The sequence below is a fragment of the Lissotriton helveticus genome, chromosome 8 (assembly GCF_964261635.1).
Source record: "Lissotriton helveticus chromosome 8, aLisHel1.1, whole genome shotgun sequence".
Lineage (NCBI taxonomy): Eukaryota > Metazoa > Chordata > Amphibia > Caudata > Salamandridae > Lissotriton > Lissotriton helveticus.
The window spans coordinates 1,069,029,027-1,069,045,902 of record NC_136069.1 but is presented as its reverse complement, the minus strand read 5'-3'; the positions used below and the strand labels follow the sequence as shown (position 1 = coordinate 1,069,045,902).

Here is a 16,876-nt window from a genome sequence, read left to right as displayed (position 1 = left end):
TTCTCGGTATGGTGGGAGTTAAACACAGAGCGGTGAACACAGGATCATAACTCAAATACATGCCGCATCAATACATAATTGTCCTGTTAAATACTTGCTTTTATGAAAAAAGGAGTATTTATATATGACCACAAAGTAATATACGGAATTCACAAACAATACACACAGTCATCTATGGTCAGGGCTGTAGTGTTTTGTAGGCGGGTCCCTGAATCCCACTCCTTTCTAGCAAGTGTTGGTGGTTATTCCCAATTCTCTATAGAGTACTTTCTGGTTAATCCCTACTAGTAGTCTGAGTCTCAAGAGTCTCATTCCGACTCTCGACACTTGAAATTAATGATTTGTAGCTGAACATTTCAGGACTGGAGACTGTCCTAAATGACCTGGAGTGAGGTGGTCAACCTAGGTTGGAGTAAGTTCCCTTGGGATATGGGAAGGGCAACACATCACCTCCACATTTGGTGTGTGAGTTTCCTCCCTGTGAAAAAGGTTTCCCCCACAGAGAAATAAAAAAAAATTGTCAGTTCGAACAGGGTGCTCAATTCACCAGTGTGGTGCGGGCAGAGCAAATGGAGAGCGTGGAGGTGCAGGGGTCTGGGGGAATACAAGAACACTGAGGGTCTTATTTACCAGTCCCTTGTGCCACAGGTGCACCACTTTTTATAATGAAAAAAAGCCCAAAAGTGTGTGTAACTATTTAAAATGTTTCCACCCGTGAAATGCCACAAGCTGATTCCAATGTTGATGAACATTCCCTAAAGCCAGCTGAACCATAGTAGCCCATGGTTGAAAGAGGCTTTCCACAAGAAAGCCCCTTTCTGTATTTCTGTTCAGGAGTTTTGGTTGTGTGTGATAACATGGGATCTCAACAGACAGCCAAAGCTGTCTGTAGGCCATACCTATATACCGTGAAGGAAAATGACATAAACTTCATTAAAAACACTGTGAATTTAACAGGAGACGGCTTACAAATGCTTCAGTATGGTTAAGGTAATTCCTCATAGTGTACTGCGCTGGCACGAAATCACCCCAAAATTCATATTTATTTGATTGTCTGTGCTGCGTCCTGAAATACTTTTTGGCGGTTGAGGGAGATAAGCATGAAAAACATTAATAACGGCCAAGGGTAAGACCCAGTGAATAGAACCTAACTGCATTTAGCAGTGGTGGTTGGTGGAAGCCAAGGAGTGTAAACGGACCAGTAAACTGAATAGGTTTGATGGCAATAGAAACTGGGAAACTCACCTTGATTATGGCAGTCTGGGCTCAAACTGCGGTTGAGCGTATGTCCCAATTTTCCTAGGTTTTTGCAGTATGGGGGCCTATTGATCATACCTGCTATGCTAACATTGACAATTGGTACTCGCACTCCAGCTGTGCTGGATATCTGTCAGGGGAAAGGGACTTTAATTCAGAGACATTTCTGCTTGGATTTGCCATCTCTTTTACCTAGTTTGGGGGAGCAAGCCGGAGCTGTGAGAGCTGCATGTAGGGCAAACCAACAAATGATGCAGACAGGATCAAATTGAGAATAACACAGATTTGTGATATCAACTGTAAGTTCCTTCTATTCCCTGCAACCCACCCTTAGCCTCTGGAGCTCAATCAGTTAAGCTATAACTCTGTTCGTCTGCAGCTGTTCAAGACTAAAAAGCAGTGGCGGGTCCTTTATATGGGCGCTTGGGTGCCGCCCCCCTGCTTTCTCGCTATGCGAGAAGGCAGAAACATAAATGGTAATAACTACCATTTATTTCTGCCTTCTCGCACGGCGAGAAAGCAGTAGTTCCTGGTTGGGGGTGGGCGGTCCTGCTCGAGGGCGGGGGGGGAGTGGCTTGTCCACTGTTGTTCATACGGACTAACTGGGCGGCCTCAGGCTGCCCAAACAGTCAGTATGAACAACAGTGGACAAGCCACTCCCCCCCCGCCCTCGACCAACACCGCCCATTCTCCCGGTTCTCTATACGCAGAGAAAATGACCCAGGTAGGGCAGCGGCCTCACCAATCACAACGCTGCAATGGAGGGGAGGGAGGCTGTCTGCAGCCTTCCTGATGACGAGCCCAGAGGAATTTAAAATGCAGGACCTCGGCACAGGGAGTCTCTGGACGGTAAGTTTTTCTTTTCTTTTCTTTTTCTTTTTCCCTTAAACCCCTCCCGCCTCCCCCCCATCCCCTCCGCGGCACGACAACCCCTTTTCACCCCCTCTCCACCCGCTCGTAATGCCAGCCGTGACTGCCCGTTGTCTAGGTGAAGTTTGTGTATGTCAGGCAAATGGCGGTAGCGAGTGATCTAATGGCACGCTTGAACTGTGTTGTGCGGATGTCAGGAGTTCTCTCCCTGTGTGCTCTGTATGAAGGAACATGTTTTGCGCTGGCAGAGAGAGATTTTTTTTCCAGGTTGGCACCCATCTGTATAGACTAACTAACTCCTCTGCTGTGTTGAATGTTCGTTTCGGGCTCAGTTTAAGTTTGCTCTGTTGTAGGGTTGTGCATGAGGTGAATGTTTGTTCTCACAGAAGTGACAATGACCTTCGATCGTCCAATCATATTGTGGCTTCTGTTTCAAGGTGAGCTCAGCTCTCGATGCTCCACGACAGAGCCCACTGGCTTCGAGCAGTTAGACATTCTCTGGGTGGGAGCTGTTACTTTAATCAGGCGAGCAAGGTCACACACAAGTCTATTGCTGAGTTACAGGGGACGGCCCAAATCTGGGAGTTTGGAGCTCGCTACCCGCACTCGTTGCTGCTTCAATAGATAAGGCAGTTTGGTGTGTGTGGGAATGTGTATGGGGTAAAGGTCGGATTAACGTGAACTGTAAAGGGATGTTATGATTGGGAACGTATAAAAGAGGTGTGTGATAAAAAAAAAATAATAGGTTGATGTTCTTTATCTGAAACTAAATAAAGGACCCGCAGTAAAATACAGCTTTTTTAAGTGTCCTCAACCCTGCTGAAGCAGCGCATCCTGTTATGTTTAAAAAAAATGTTCTATGACTTGTCTTACAGTTATACCGGGTCGGGAATACTACAAACACCAGAATGAAAGGAAAGTAGCAGAGCTGGGCAAAGCTACTTGCACCTCCTCTGGTATTTCTCGGGAGCAGCTTTAAAAGTTTCTGTGTTTGTGGCTTAGAGGCTCGTGGCTTTGTGGCTGGTCCACTGTAGTAGAGCCGTGTCCGTAGTGCCCTTTGCAGTGGACCGTTGTCTGTACACTGCCTGTAGTGCATACTGTAGTAGAGCCATGTCTGTAGTGCCCACTGCTGTGTAACAGTGCCTGAACATTGCCTCCAGTGCTCACCGCAGTACACCAGTGCCTCTACAGCCCAGTGCAGTGCAGCAGCGCCTGAGCATTGCCTCCAGTGCTTTTTCATTTTTTTTTCTAAATTAGGTTAAAATCCACTATTTGGCCTTTTTTTCTTTAAAAAACTTCTCAGAGAAAGAACCCCCTCCCCCTGATCTTGACTTCTATTGGTTGGGCTCACTTGGGGCTACATTTTTTACACTTTTGAAAAATTTACCAGCTGCCACTGCTTTACTTATTTTACGAGCTCAAACAGATAAGATGAATGCTTTAAAAAAAAAAAAGCATTTGTCAAATGTGCTACATATGAATGGTACCCAGCATTATCTCGAAGTCTGTTATAAAGTTCTATGATTATACTGAATAAGCAACTACCTATGTTCTCTTTATTAATGTAATAATTGTACGTTCATACGGCTTTTTTAACCATCCTTATTTCTCAAATCTGCTTAAAAATGCACCATTTGCCCACTCTTTTTCAAAATTTTCTCTGGGGGAACCCTCCTTATGCCGATCGGGCTTGCTCGCCACGGTACACCTCACCACTCTCAAATGTCACCAGCCGCCACTGCTAAATAGTATGTTACCCTGGTGATGTGCTCAGAGGCAGTCTAGGGTACAACGGAGAACAGGGTGTGTCTTTTCTTTTCTCACCAGGGCTGAGGGCTGGACAGTGAGCCCCGTTACCAAAATAGTCTCTGTAGAGACACGACGTAGTGCAACCTATGTAAAAATAAGTATAAAAGACATTACAGCCAGAGGTGTACCACATACAAAAGATTCAAATTATCACAGAATTTCTTTGGGGAAAATTAATGACGAGTGTCCATCAATACAAACATATTATTTTATTGATGCCTATTTAAAATACTGATAAAGCCAGTCAAAACGTTTCGTCCAACAAACAGTTGACTTCTTCAGGGCAAGAGATTGCAGTGAAGCCAATAAGTCTATTCTTGTTTATCTAGCGTATGAGAAACTGTCTGGTAGAGGACATTAATTTCCATTATTATGGTATTTTGTCCGCATTGAGCGCACGTCGGAAATCGGAAGGAACTCTCCCATCCGGTCATCGCAGCACTAATTAAAGTGCCCTGCAAAGGGCCCTTCCTGAATTACAGATTTGGAACAAATTTCCATAATATTTACCTAATCTACAAGGGGTGGAATGTTATTCTGCGTTTTGATCTCCAATTGCCCTGTTATTTGGACGTGTCTCATTGGAAATGAATGTCCTCTACCAGACAGTTTCTCATACCCTAGATAAACAAGACCTGCCCTGAAGAAGCCCACTGTTTGTTGGACGAAACCCTTTGGCTGGCTTTATCGGAATTTTAAAGAAGCATCAATAAAAGAAGAATATGATTGGATTCATGGAAACTCGTTATTAATTAAATAAAAAAAATCTGTGGTCATTTTGAAACTTTTGTATGTGGTGCACCTCTGGCTGTAATGACTTTAATGATTTCCCTATGAGAAGTGAGCATCCTTTAGGGCAGAGGGTGCATATAGGGTAGTGCATACTGTTGAAATATGTGTAAATTGGCTCACTTTAGGGGTATAGCGGTGTGGGTGCGACAGTCTGTTGAGGTCCACTGCCCACTTTTTTGCATTTTTTATAAAAATAAGTATATTCAGTTACCAAAACCCCACCAATGAGAAGCATCCTATATCTTTCTCTCCTTCCTGGCAACTGCCGGGATTCCTGCTCACATATTCCATTCTGAAATCCGAAGCAGGCACCGCTAGGACTTAAAGCTACAAACTCAGCAGTCTCCATAGCATATGTCAACTTTCATAATCAGTCTGTGTGCTGTAGGCATCATTTTACACCCCCCCCCTTCTGCTCCTGGTTTCTGTACAGTTGGCACCCCAATCCTAAAGCGGCTGCTGTCACAGTGTGCCTCCACAACAACCCACCACCTTCCAAGTCTAGAGGTGGATCTAAAGGCCCACACAAGTTACACATTTGTTGCTGTGGATTCGTGCAGGTGGCCCCACAACTCTCAAGAGAGGGACCCTAGAGGTCCCAAACTAAGGGTCACTGCTTTCACATACTTCACCAACCCGCATGTGTGTGTCTTGTGGTCCCCTTGGACTCTCCTGTACACGGTGCACATGCACATCTACGGACACTCCTGCCATGCGGCCAGTGTCTGTGCAGAGGAAGCCATGTCCTCCCTTTGGAGACGCTTAAGGGACTGTGACTGCACCTCCCCAGGTCAGAGTGAGAGCCATTGGTACTGTCCATACACCCATCCATAGGGCTTTTTCGTTTGTAGGTATTCTGCAGTTGCTGTCCCAGTGGGTGGCATCCGTTTAGAGCCACTCAACAGGGCCTTAGTCCGCATGTATCACATGCTTCTGTTATATGGGGAGGCACATGAGCACCTGGCATTGCCTTATCTGCATAGAATCGTGCAGCTGAGCGAACATCCATTGTCAATGACACTTGCATTAACTTTTCAACTGCATCGTAAACATATTCAGCAAGGTCCACACTTACAACTGTGACTCCTTCAGTAATATCAGACTGCCCCAGAAATACAAACAGCCTGTACACACTGACACCGGGGCACAGCTGCAGGCATTGTGAAGTGGATATCATGGGCAGGGGTTACAGGGACCAATCTTAAAGGGCAGTGCCAGTGAATACATAACCATGCCTAACCAAAAGAGCTATCTCTCTTTATTTAGAGAAGACCATTTCCATTAAAATCTGAATTTTTACCCATTTTCAATACAGTGAATAGATGGGAACCCTATATTTTGGCTTGCCTGTTGGACTAGGCTGTTGAGTCATGGCTGTCCTTAGCACCCCCAGAGACCAGCTGCACCATGTCCTGCGTCTTTTGCATAACATTGCTAGGCGGGATCCGAGTCATTTTGTCAGTATTTTTGTCCAATATAGATTAAACTTCAGAAATTCAGATTGAATGCCTAAATCTGTAAAGACCTTACCGCTGCTACCACAGGCTGCAGAATGAAATGTTTACACTATTGTTTAACTTGAGCAAATGTTATCACTTGTCTGAGCTTAGGCAGCTTTACTGGGTTCCTATAGGGAACCACATGCATTTCAGATCTGAATGCTTCTTGAGGCTTAAAGTGTGTGTGTGTGTGTGTGTGCGTGTGTGGGTGTGTGCGTGTGTGTGTTTTTTTTAAAAATAGCTCCTGCCCAAAAATGTTTCTCCCAAACATGTAATAAGTATACCCCTGAACGAACGAATACCTCAATAATGCTAGAACGAGACTCAGTCTGCAGAGCAGGCACATAAGGCTAGCCCCTCGGTCCAGGCAATGAGGAAAGTCAACAGCTCTCAAAGGGTAGCTACAGGCAATATATACTAATAGGGCATAAAAAAAACATCTTACGCCTACAGTCCATGGGGTACGAGGGTGGGAACAAAGTGGGATCTCTGCTCGCACGCCAACTCAGGGCTAAACAGGAAAGGGAGTACATAAACCTTATAGTAGATGACATGGGCGTCTCACACAAGACAGAAGTGAGGAAGGCACAGGTCGTTGAGATATGTTGCCGTACTCTTTATACTTCTGAGCTCCCGGGGGCACAGGCTCAGAGGGAGTACTTGGATCCCTTGGACCTCCCCCAAGTCTCAGCTACTACCAATGAAGAGCTGGCAAAACCCATAACCTCGGAAGAAGTGCAGAAAGCAATTGACACGCTTAAACTTCGAAAAGCACCAGGGCCAGGGGGTTTCTCGGTACACTTCTATTGTACCTTTGCTCTGGAGCTGGTCCCCTTTTTAACTACTCTTTTTTCAATATCATTGCCTCAACACAGCAGGACACTCCCTCCATGGGTGAAGTGATTGTGGCAGTGATCCCCAAGCCTGGTAAGGACCCCACAGCCTGTTCCTCCTATCGCCCCATTGCCCTTCTGAATTTAGACGTCAAGATTTACTCCAAGATCCTGGCCACTCGCCTTGGGCCTGGCGCTACCAGATTTGAAAGGGTATTACAGGGCGGAACAATTACGCGTAATCACAGAATGGTCACTGAGGGAGTCAGAGAAGCACTGGCTCCATGTGGACAGACAGGTAGTCGGCGCACAATTTGGGACCCTTTATGGAAGCCTAAACATGATTGGCCGCCCAACGCTCGCATTAGCACTCCCACATCCACCACACTACAGGTATGGGATGTCCTTACTAGGAGGCTGCAGCTCACCACCTTCCCCTCCCATTACATGCCCATACATTCTAATGCTGCTTTCCCCCTGCACTACAAGAGGGTCCATTCGAGGCTTGGAGGGAGAGAGGCTGTCGTGTGATTTCCCACTTATTTGATAAAGGCGAGCTCCTCACCTTTCAAGAATGTAGGAAACAATTTGCGATGACTGCCAAAGAAGAGTACCACTACCTACAGCTTAAACATTGGGTGCAGCAACCACTGGTGCGGCTGGCTGCCACCAGGGACTGGCTCCCCATAGAGAAATTTACCCAATGGGGTCCTCCTCCAGGGGACGCATCTCCTTTCTATATGCTCTCATACAAGCCCTGAGCCCCAGGTCAATGCCACGCTATAGACGCTTTTGGGATGCATTTCTGGATACCCCTTTGGCTCAAAAGCAGTGGCAGCATTTAAGTAAAGATGTAGTGAAATGTAATTGCTCGATGTACCTAAGGGAGGCACCCTATAAGCCTATATATGATAGGTACCTATATCCTCAAAAACTACTTAGGATCTTTCCAGTACCTCAGATAGGAGCTGGAGGGGATGTGGACTGCTGGGCGACTTTCGCCATATCTGGTGGGATTAGCCCTTCTTTCAGGCGTTTTGGAAGGACATTTTATCCCAAATTAAACTCATTCTTGGGTACCCAATTCCTATCTCCCTGGAACATACTTTGTTGGGGGTGAGAGACGCAACCTAAAACGCCAAACACAAAGCAATAGGTCATTCATGTGGCTTTGTGTGGGGGCAGCAAAAATGGCAGTGGCCGCAGCGTGGTAAAAACAAGAGGCACCATCTTTAAGGCAATGGCATGCGAGGCTGTGGAGGACATTGGCGTTGGAGTGCATGGCCGACATAGTGGACGATGTCTGAAAAGGCTTTGAATATATATGATCCCCGCTGGTGAGTTACCTGTTGGAGGGGCTCCCACTGACAGCTTGGGCCACACGCCTTAGGGCCTTTAATCTGTTCCATATCTAAAACCCACAGCAGTACAGTAAGAACCCCCGTTATTATTTGCACCAAGACATCACAGTTTTTGGTAGGTTTTTCTTTTCCTTCTTAGGTCTGCTAAGTTTCCTTTTCAAGTTACTCTCTCTGGAGGGGGCATTGAACGACGGGTGCGGGATACTTCGTGCAATAAGTTAAGGATGTGATGATTATAAGTTTTCTAAGTCATGGACCTTGTGACTAGGCTGTAACCTACATGTGAGTTCTGTAACTCTGGGCTTATTCTGACAATTGTTGCGTGTGTATTGCAACTCTGTATCAATCTCAGTGGAAAATCCAAATAAACAGAATTTGATATAATTTAATATAATTTAGGATACTCCTACAGGTGTTGCTTTTCTCGCTACAACTACCCCTAGCCTCTTCGTTTGCTTTATTTAAGGCTGGTTGAAACACCCTTTACTGTAACGACAGGAAACTCTATTTAACTTCGCTTTACAAATGTCTATAAATAAATTCTTTACTTCCGGAGTAAATGTTCCGGTCTAGTACATTGCCTGCTGCCCCTGCATCCTCTTTTCCTCCCTTCATCAAAGATAAAGCGAATTAATTTGTTCCAGTCAAGGCATGTCAGTTTCCTTGACAAAGACTTGGAGAAGAAGAGAATGATGTCTTCAGTTGCATTTAATAAAGCTGTGAACAGCTGGTCTGGCCTTCCATCTGCATCGGCTATTGTTTTCATAAATTGTAGTTTACATTTCTTGAATTCAGAATATAAATAATACTTTTAAGTTGCGTTGCAAACAGGCTAATGATGCTATTTGTTCAAAGAGCCCAGTATTCAATTGACCTTACCATGTTGTCTCCAACAGTCTTTTTTTTGTTGATATCATTTTGTAGTTAAGTATAGAATAAACAAAATGGGAGAATAAGTATGGAATAAACTAACTATTGCAGTAAACTCTTTGGTACAAGCTTTGAGATCAGTCTCTTTTTTTCAAACTCAGGTTTGTGTGTGGGATGCAGAGCTGCGGGAACTTCGATCGGAATGCTACATTCAGGAAGGGGAGCTTGGCAAAGCCATCAGTGACTTGAAAGTAGCTTCAAAACTAAAGAACGACAACACAGAAGCCTTCTATAAAGTCAGCACAATATACTACCAGCTTGGGGACCATGAAATGTCACTCAGGTAATTTACCAAAAAACCGGACTACACAACTTTCCTGCAAAACCAATGCATGTTTTTAAATGCAGGTGAAATGGTTTCACTAAATGGATTTAAACTTGTTTATTGGTCCACATAAAAGGTACCTGTTGTCAGTACATATCTGAAAGAAACAGGTTAGTATTAGATTCCTTACCTTAGAATATCCCCAGGCGTCAGTCTGGATCCGGAAACTTTTGCGTAGCAGTACCCCTGCGCGTCGGTAGGCGTCGTCTGCAGGCGTCCCCTGCGGCTCCGCGTCGTCGGTGTCATGCGCCGTGATGACGTCGCTGGAGTATATAGACGCCGCCTCCGCGCGCTGACGTCAGTTCTTCTTTTTTCCGCGCCAGTTAGCGCAGATCCGAAGAGCAGTACTCCGGTCTTTTGACCAAAGTTTTTTGATTACTCTAACTCTTTAGGTGCCGGTAGGATGCCCGGTTTTAAAAATTGTGATGGGTGCGACCGCCTGATGTCGGTCACCGACCACCATCGACTCTGCCTCCGGTGCCTGGGCGCCGACCACGACGTGGAGTCCTGCGTCGACTGCCGGGCCTTGACGGGTAAGGCTAGACGGGAGCGGTCCCGCAAGCTGCTCGAGTTCCGGCTGTCGTCTCCGCGCCGGGAGCGGTCCCGGTCCGGCCGGAGGTCGAGGGAGAGGTCGAGAGAACGGCTGCGGAGCCGCCACGAGCGCTCCGGGAGTCGTCACCATTCCTCCGGTTCTTCAGGTAAGCGACACAAGAAGTCGGGGCGTCGTCATCGCACCCCCGACTCCCCCTGACGCTCGCGCGATGCGGCCGGGGGTTCGGGTAGCCCCACCCCCGCGTGGGTCGCCGACGCTGCCTGCTCCATACCCGTCGGTCCCTGGGCAAGGCGCGTCGCGCGAGGAGATAGAGGAGTTCCTCATGGCCATGAGGGCGCTGTCTCCTCCGACGGGGCCTACGGCGCCTGCGGGCCCGGTGGTCCCGTCCGGGGGCCCGAGCGGTTCGGGTGCTCCTGCACCGACGCCGTCGGGTGCTCCGGCCCCGACGCCGCCGGCGGCTCCGGCCCCGGCGCCGCTGGGCCCTTCTGGGTCGTCGCCGGCTGGTCAACAGGCCTCTCCGGCACCGATTCCATCGGGGCAACCCGTGGTGCCGCCTCCGCGCGGCGCCGTGACTCCGACGCCGGTTCCGGCCGGCGTCGGGGCGACGGCTACGGGCGGCGCCACCCCCATTCCCTCTCCTATTCCGGCCGCGGAGTCGGACCGGCATCGTCCGACGCCGAGTCCGGCGCCGATGGGGCCCATTGACCCCGAGGAGCCGGTCTACATCGTTGAATCACTATATGGTGATGATGAAGATTATGGAGAGGGTTGGGAGGGGTCTGAGGACCCTCTGTCATGCGAGTGTCAGTACGACGTGGACTGGACAGGTGACTTGGGTGATGCCAGTGGTCTGGACGACTCTCCTAACCCTGGTTTTGTCTCGCCTCCCACTGTGGCGTCGGAGGCTGGGGCTGCTTATTCTGTGGTGCTGATGAGGGCTGCCAAGGCCTTGCGCCTTGAGCTCCCCGTCGCAAAAGTGAAGCCTAACATCCTCACCGAGGTCTTCAAACCGCAGTCATGCCCGCAGGAGCCTCTGCTGCCGTTCAATGAAGCCTTGACGGACGTTCTTTTGGGCACGTGGTCCAGGCCCGCTTCAGGTTCGCCTGTTGATGGGAACGTTGCCAGGCGCCACCGTCCGTGTTCGGACGACCCTAAGTTTCTGTCCACCCATCCCACCCCTGAGAGTCTGGTGATCCAGGCCTCAACATCCCAATCCGCATTCCCGTCGGCCCCGCCCGACCGGGAATCTAAGAGGTACGACCAGTATGGCAAAAAGGTCTTCTCGTCCCTGAGTCTGGGACTGCGGTCTTGCAACACCGCATGCCTCTTGGGCCGCTACACCCACTCTCTGTGGGATACGGTCGCGGAGTGTCTGCCGCAATGCCCGCAGGAGGTACGGGACAAGCTCGGCCAGGCTATGATTGAAGGCCGAGACGCGGCAAGGTATTCCATCAGGTGTGGTCTTGATACGACCGACTCGCTGGGCAGAGCGATGTCCACGACGGTGGCGATTCGTCGCCACGCCTGGCTGAGATCCGCCAATTTTTCGGCAGATGTCCAAAATGCCTTGATGGACATGCCGTTCGATGGCAGTCGCCTGTTTGGCGACAAAGCGGACAACGCGCTTGAGCGCTTCAAGGACTCCAGGGTCACGGCCAAGTCCTTGGGTCTCTCGACCCAGCGCCAGCAAACGGGTTCGTTTCGCTCCTTTCGTGGCCAAGGAAGGGGCGGTCCCACACGTGCTGCCAGCCACGCACCGCAGAACACTTCTCAACGCGGTGGCGGCCGTGGATTCCGCCGTGGAGGCGGTCGGGGACAGCGGCGAGGTCAGGCCACACCTCCCCCCGCAGCAGCCTCCAAATCCTCCTAGTCCGAGCTTTCAGGCCCATGTGACGCCAGTGGGTGGCAGGGTTCGCCATCACCACTCACGCTGGCGCACTATCACATCGGACAGGTGGGTGCTGCAGCTCGTGCGAAGGGGCTACTCCTCCCCTTCGAGACCACTCCTCCAGCCATGCCACCGCAGAACCACCGTGTGTCGGGGGACCACTTGACACTTCTGCAGGAGAAAGTTACGGCCCTCTTGGCCAAGGGGGCCATCGAGCGCGTTCCTGGGCCAGAAGTAGGGTGTGGTTGCTATTCCCACTACTTTCTGGTACCCAAGAAGGACAAGGGGGGCCTGCGTCCTATCTTGGATCTACGGAACGTCAACGGCTTCCTCCGGAAGGAGAAGTTCAAGATGTTGACTTTGGCTCAGGTCTTGGCTGCTCTAGACCCGCAAGACTGGATGGTGGCGTTGGACTTGCAGGATGCATATTTTCACATCCCCGTCCTGCCGGCCCACCGGCGTTACCTGCGGTTCACGGTAGGCCACGAGCACTTTCAGTTTATCGTGCTCCCATTCGGCCTTACCAGCGCCCCACGGGTGTTCACGAAAGTGATGGCGGTGGTCGCAGCTCATCTGCGCCGGTTGGGGGTTTCAGTCTTCCCCTACCTCGACGACTGGTTGTTGAAGGCGGGCTCGCCCCAAACAGTCGGCCACCACCTTCAGATGACGGCAGACCTCCTGCACGAGCTGGGGTTTTCCATCAATGTGCCGAAATCACACCTGTGTCCCTCTCAAAAGCTCCTTTTCATCGGAGCGGTTCTCGACTCGGCGCAGTTTCGGGTTTATCCTCCGGAACGGCGGGTCCGGGATATACAGGCTTTGATTCCCATCTTTCAGCCGTTATCCCGGGTTTCGGTCAGGTTGACGCTGCGGCTGCTGGGTCTGATGGCTTCCTGCATTCTTCTGGTGCATCACGCCCGGTGGCGGATGCGGGCTCTGCAGTGGGACCTGAAGTTTCAGTGGGCCCAGCATCAAGGCAACCTATCCGACCATGTCCTGATCTCGGAGGGCACTGCGAGACAGTTGCAGTGGTGGCTTACGGACTGCGATTGGGTCAGAGGCAGATCCCTCTCCCTTCCCCAACCGGAGCACGTAGTTGTGACGGACGCGTCCCTCCAGGACTGGGGAGGCCACTTGGGAGAGGCGGAGATCAGAGGCATCTGGTCTCCGGCGGAGTCCCGGCTCCATATCAACATGTTGGAGCTGCGGGCGATTCGTCTAGCACTGAAGGCATTCCTCCCCTTTGTCAACGGGAGTGTAGTGCAGGTGTTAACGGACAACACCACCGCCATGTGGTACTGCAACAAGCAGGGCGGAGTGGGGTCGTGGACCCTTTGCCAGGAGGCTCTGCGCCTCTGGCAATGGCTGGAACGTCAGGGCGTGACTCTGACGGTTCAACACCTGGCAGGTTCTCTGAACGCCAGGGCGGACGAACTCAGCCGTCGGTGCTCGGTGGATCACGAATGGCGTCTGAACTCGGACGTGGCGAAAGGTCTCTTTCTGCAATGGGGAGAGCCTTGGTTAGATCTATTCGCCACAGAAGAGAACGCGCAATGTCATCAGTTCTGCGCGTTGGAGTTTCCAAGAAGGCACTCGCTCGGCGACGCCTTTCGGCGCGAGTGGAGTTGCGGTCTGTTGTACGCCTTTCCGCCTATACCACTTCTGCCCAGAGTGCTGAAGAAGATCAGGCGCGACCGGGCCCAAGTTATCCTTGTGGCTCCGGACTGGGCTCGAAGGTACTGGTATCCCGAGCTACTCAACATGTCAGTCGGTCCCTCGATCCGCCTGCCCCTTCAGGAGGACCTTCTGTCGCAGCAGCAGGGGACGGTCCTCCACCCGAACCTGTCCAGTCTCCACCTCCATGCTTTGAGATTGAGGGCGACAGTTGAGGCCATTTGACTTGCCTCCTGAAGTCTGTGATGTGATTCTGGCAGCCAGGCGTCCCTCCACAAAGTCGGTATACGCCTGCCGGTGGAACAGATTTGTGGCTTGGTGCACAGCAAAGGCTGTGGATCCCCTTTCTGCCCCTCTCTCCGAGGTTCTCCTCTTTCTTCTCTCTCTTGCCCAGCAGGGCTCTGCTCTGGGCACTATCAAGGGCTACCTTTCTGCCCTTTCCGCCTTCTTAAGGCTACCTGATCAGCCATCTTTGTTCAAGTCCCCTATTGTAACGAGATTCTTGAAGGGCATCACGCACATGTATCCACCTGTTCCGTTCGTGATGCCTCAGTGGGACTTGAACCTGGTTCTGACTTTCTTGATGTGCGCTCCCTTTGAGCCGCTTCATTCCTGTCCTCTCCGTCTCCTCACTTTAAAGACGGCCTTCCTGGTTGCCATCACCTCTGCCAGGAGAGTGAGTGAGCTCCAGGCTCTTTCTGTCAAACCTCCTTTCATGTCCATTCATCCAGACAAGGTGGTTCTGAGAACTAGACCTTCTTTCCTGCCCAAAGTAGTTTCTGCTTTTCACATCGGGCAGTCCATCACCTTACCCTCCTTCTTCCCGCCTCCGCATCCTTCAAAAGATGAGGAGCGGCTCCATCGTCTGGACCCAAAACGTGCGCTTTCATTTTACATGGATCGCACACGCCAGTTCCGGGTGGATGACCAACTGTTTGTTGGCTACGTGGGTGAGGAGAAGGGACGGGCGGTACAGAAACGAACCATCTCCCGGTGGGTCGTCCTGTGCATCAAAGCGTGCTACTCTTTGGCTCGGAAGGAGCCTCCTGTCGGGCTGAGAGCCCATTCCACTCGGGCCACGGCGGCTACTACTGCTCTGGGCCGGGGAGTCCCTTTGCAGGACATTTGCCAGGCGGCTACGTGGGGCCTCGCTGCACACCTTTGCGAGGCACTACTGCCTGGACAGTCAAGTCCGGAGGGATGGCTTCTTTGGCCGTTCGGTCCTCCAGGATTTTCTGGTGTAGGTTGTATTGGTTCGCAGACCCACCACCGGGGTTGGTATTGCTGGGGTATCTATTCTAAGGTAAGGAATCTAATACTAACCTGTTTCTTTCAGATGAACAAGTTACTTACCTTCGGTAACGATATATCTGTAAGAAACAGTAGTTAGTATTAGATTCCTTACCGCCCCACCCATCCTCCCCGTTCTGCGAACTGATACCTAGGGTTAAGGACATCCCTTTCAGGGCCCTAGTTTCACATGGCACCAGTGTTGGTTCTCACATGGCTCTGCGTGTTCTGGCGCGGAAAAGCTGTGTGCAAAGAACTGACGTCAGCGCGCGGAGGCGGCGTCTATATACTCCAGCGACGTCATCACGGCGCACGACGCCGACGACGCGGAGCCGCAGGGGACGCCTGCAGACGACGCCTACCGACGCGCAGGGGTACTGCTACGCAAAAGTTTCCGGATCCAGACTGACGCCTGGGGATATTCTAAGGTAAGGAATCTAATACTAACTACTGTTTCTTACAGATATATCGTTACCGAAGGTAAGTAACTTGTTCATCCCCACTGGAGCAATGCTACCCCTTAGGCCATCTCCAGGTAAGGCAACAACTAACACCTGATGGAAAACTCCCACTTCAGAATTCTCCCACATCAAATGTGCACAGTCCAGGACAATTGTATGACATAACAGCACACTTATAAAACACAAGGAGATGATGTACAGAGTGCTGAAACTTTTCAGACACTCATTCCCAGTCACAGATCTGGGTTGAATCCATCATCGTTCTTTAGCTCATTTTGCCACCCCAGTTCAGACCCAGCTATATGAAAATCAGTCTTGACGCTGTGCCTCATGGGAACTGTCCAGCCCGAACTGCCAAGCCTGATCTTCCCTGGACCGGAAACAAGCATCCTGGGACCGGTTTCGGGGTAACATCATCAGCCAGGCTAGCTTGAATCCAGTGGCAAAGTGAGTAAGGGACCCATGTCTGGGCATACCCTGCCAAATTAGGGCAAACAAAGCAAACACAGGGAGATGATGGACAGAGCACTTAACTTTTCAAACACTCACCCCCAGTCACAGATCAGGGTTGAATCCATCATCGTTCTTTATCTCACTTCGCCACCCTAGTTCAGACCCACCCAGCTATATGCAAACCAGTCTTGACCCTGTGCCTCATCATGCATCAATAATCCTCATTAAGACAGAGGCAGGTGCCTTAATGCAGGGATTGTTGACAATAATGCCTGGGTGAGCCCCATCAAGCTAGAAGTGCCTACAGAGTATGCCCAGACTGGCCGTTATTAAGCAATGGGTAAGATGGGCCAGATCGTGCCAGTGATGGACCCTGTATGTTTGGATGGTAGGGCACCGAATGCTTGGTTGATCAGAGATTCTAGGAGTCGGTTGCTACTAGGGAGGGACACGTTCACCCAGGAGTATCACTACTCCAGGCATGCTTTGATTGTGTAGCTTAGACACCCTCAAGCTCCTCTCTGTAGTGGTGCACACACCACAGAACTCCGCCACCTTCAACATTCTAGGAAGTTTCTTTTTCTTGCCTGTCCCTTCCACTGCTGTGGCGTTTCTCAACATGGCTGCTGTTTTGTCTGTGAAGCAGTGGATCATTATTTAAAAATATTTGTACTGATCCATAATGGAAAACTCAAGCTGCTGAGGATCAGAACAAGGTAAGTATTCTTTCTACTTCTTAAAACATTTCTTGGTGCCAATCGTGCGTTTTATAGGCATGAACTCTGTTAATAATTTTAAGATCGTATACAGGACTTCAATCATGGTGACATACCTGTAACCAGCACTTGGGACTCAGGAGAAACAACCTTTACAACGCAACT

The 16,876-nt window shown here is 50.2% G+C and overlaps 1 protein-coding gene across 1 annotated transcript in view; it reads left to right on the top strand.

The window, feature by feature from the left end:
* DNAJC3 (DnaJ heat shock protein family (Hsp40) member C3) overlaps positions 1 to 16,876 on the top strand; it is a 264,365-nt gene that overhangs the window by 84,153 nt on the left and 163,336 nt on the right. The window contains exon 6 of the mRNA XM_078657961.1: positions 9,453 to 9,634. Within this exon, the coding sequence (XP_078514087.1) occupies positions 9,453 to 9,634 (182 nt within the window). The remainder of the gene's footprint in view (positions 1 to 9,452; positions 9,635 to 16,876) is intronic.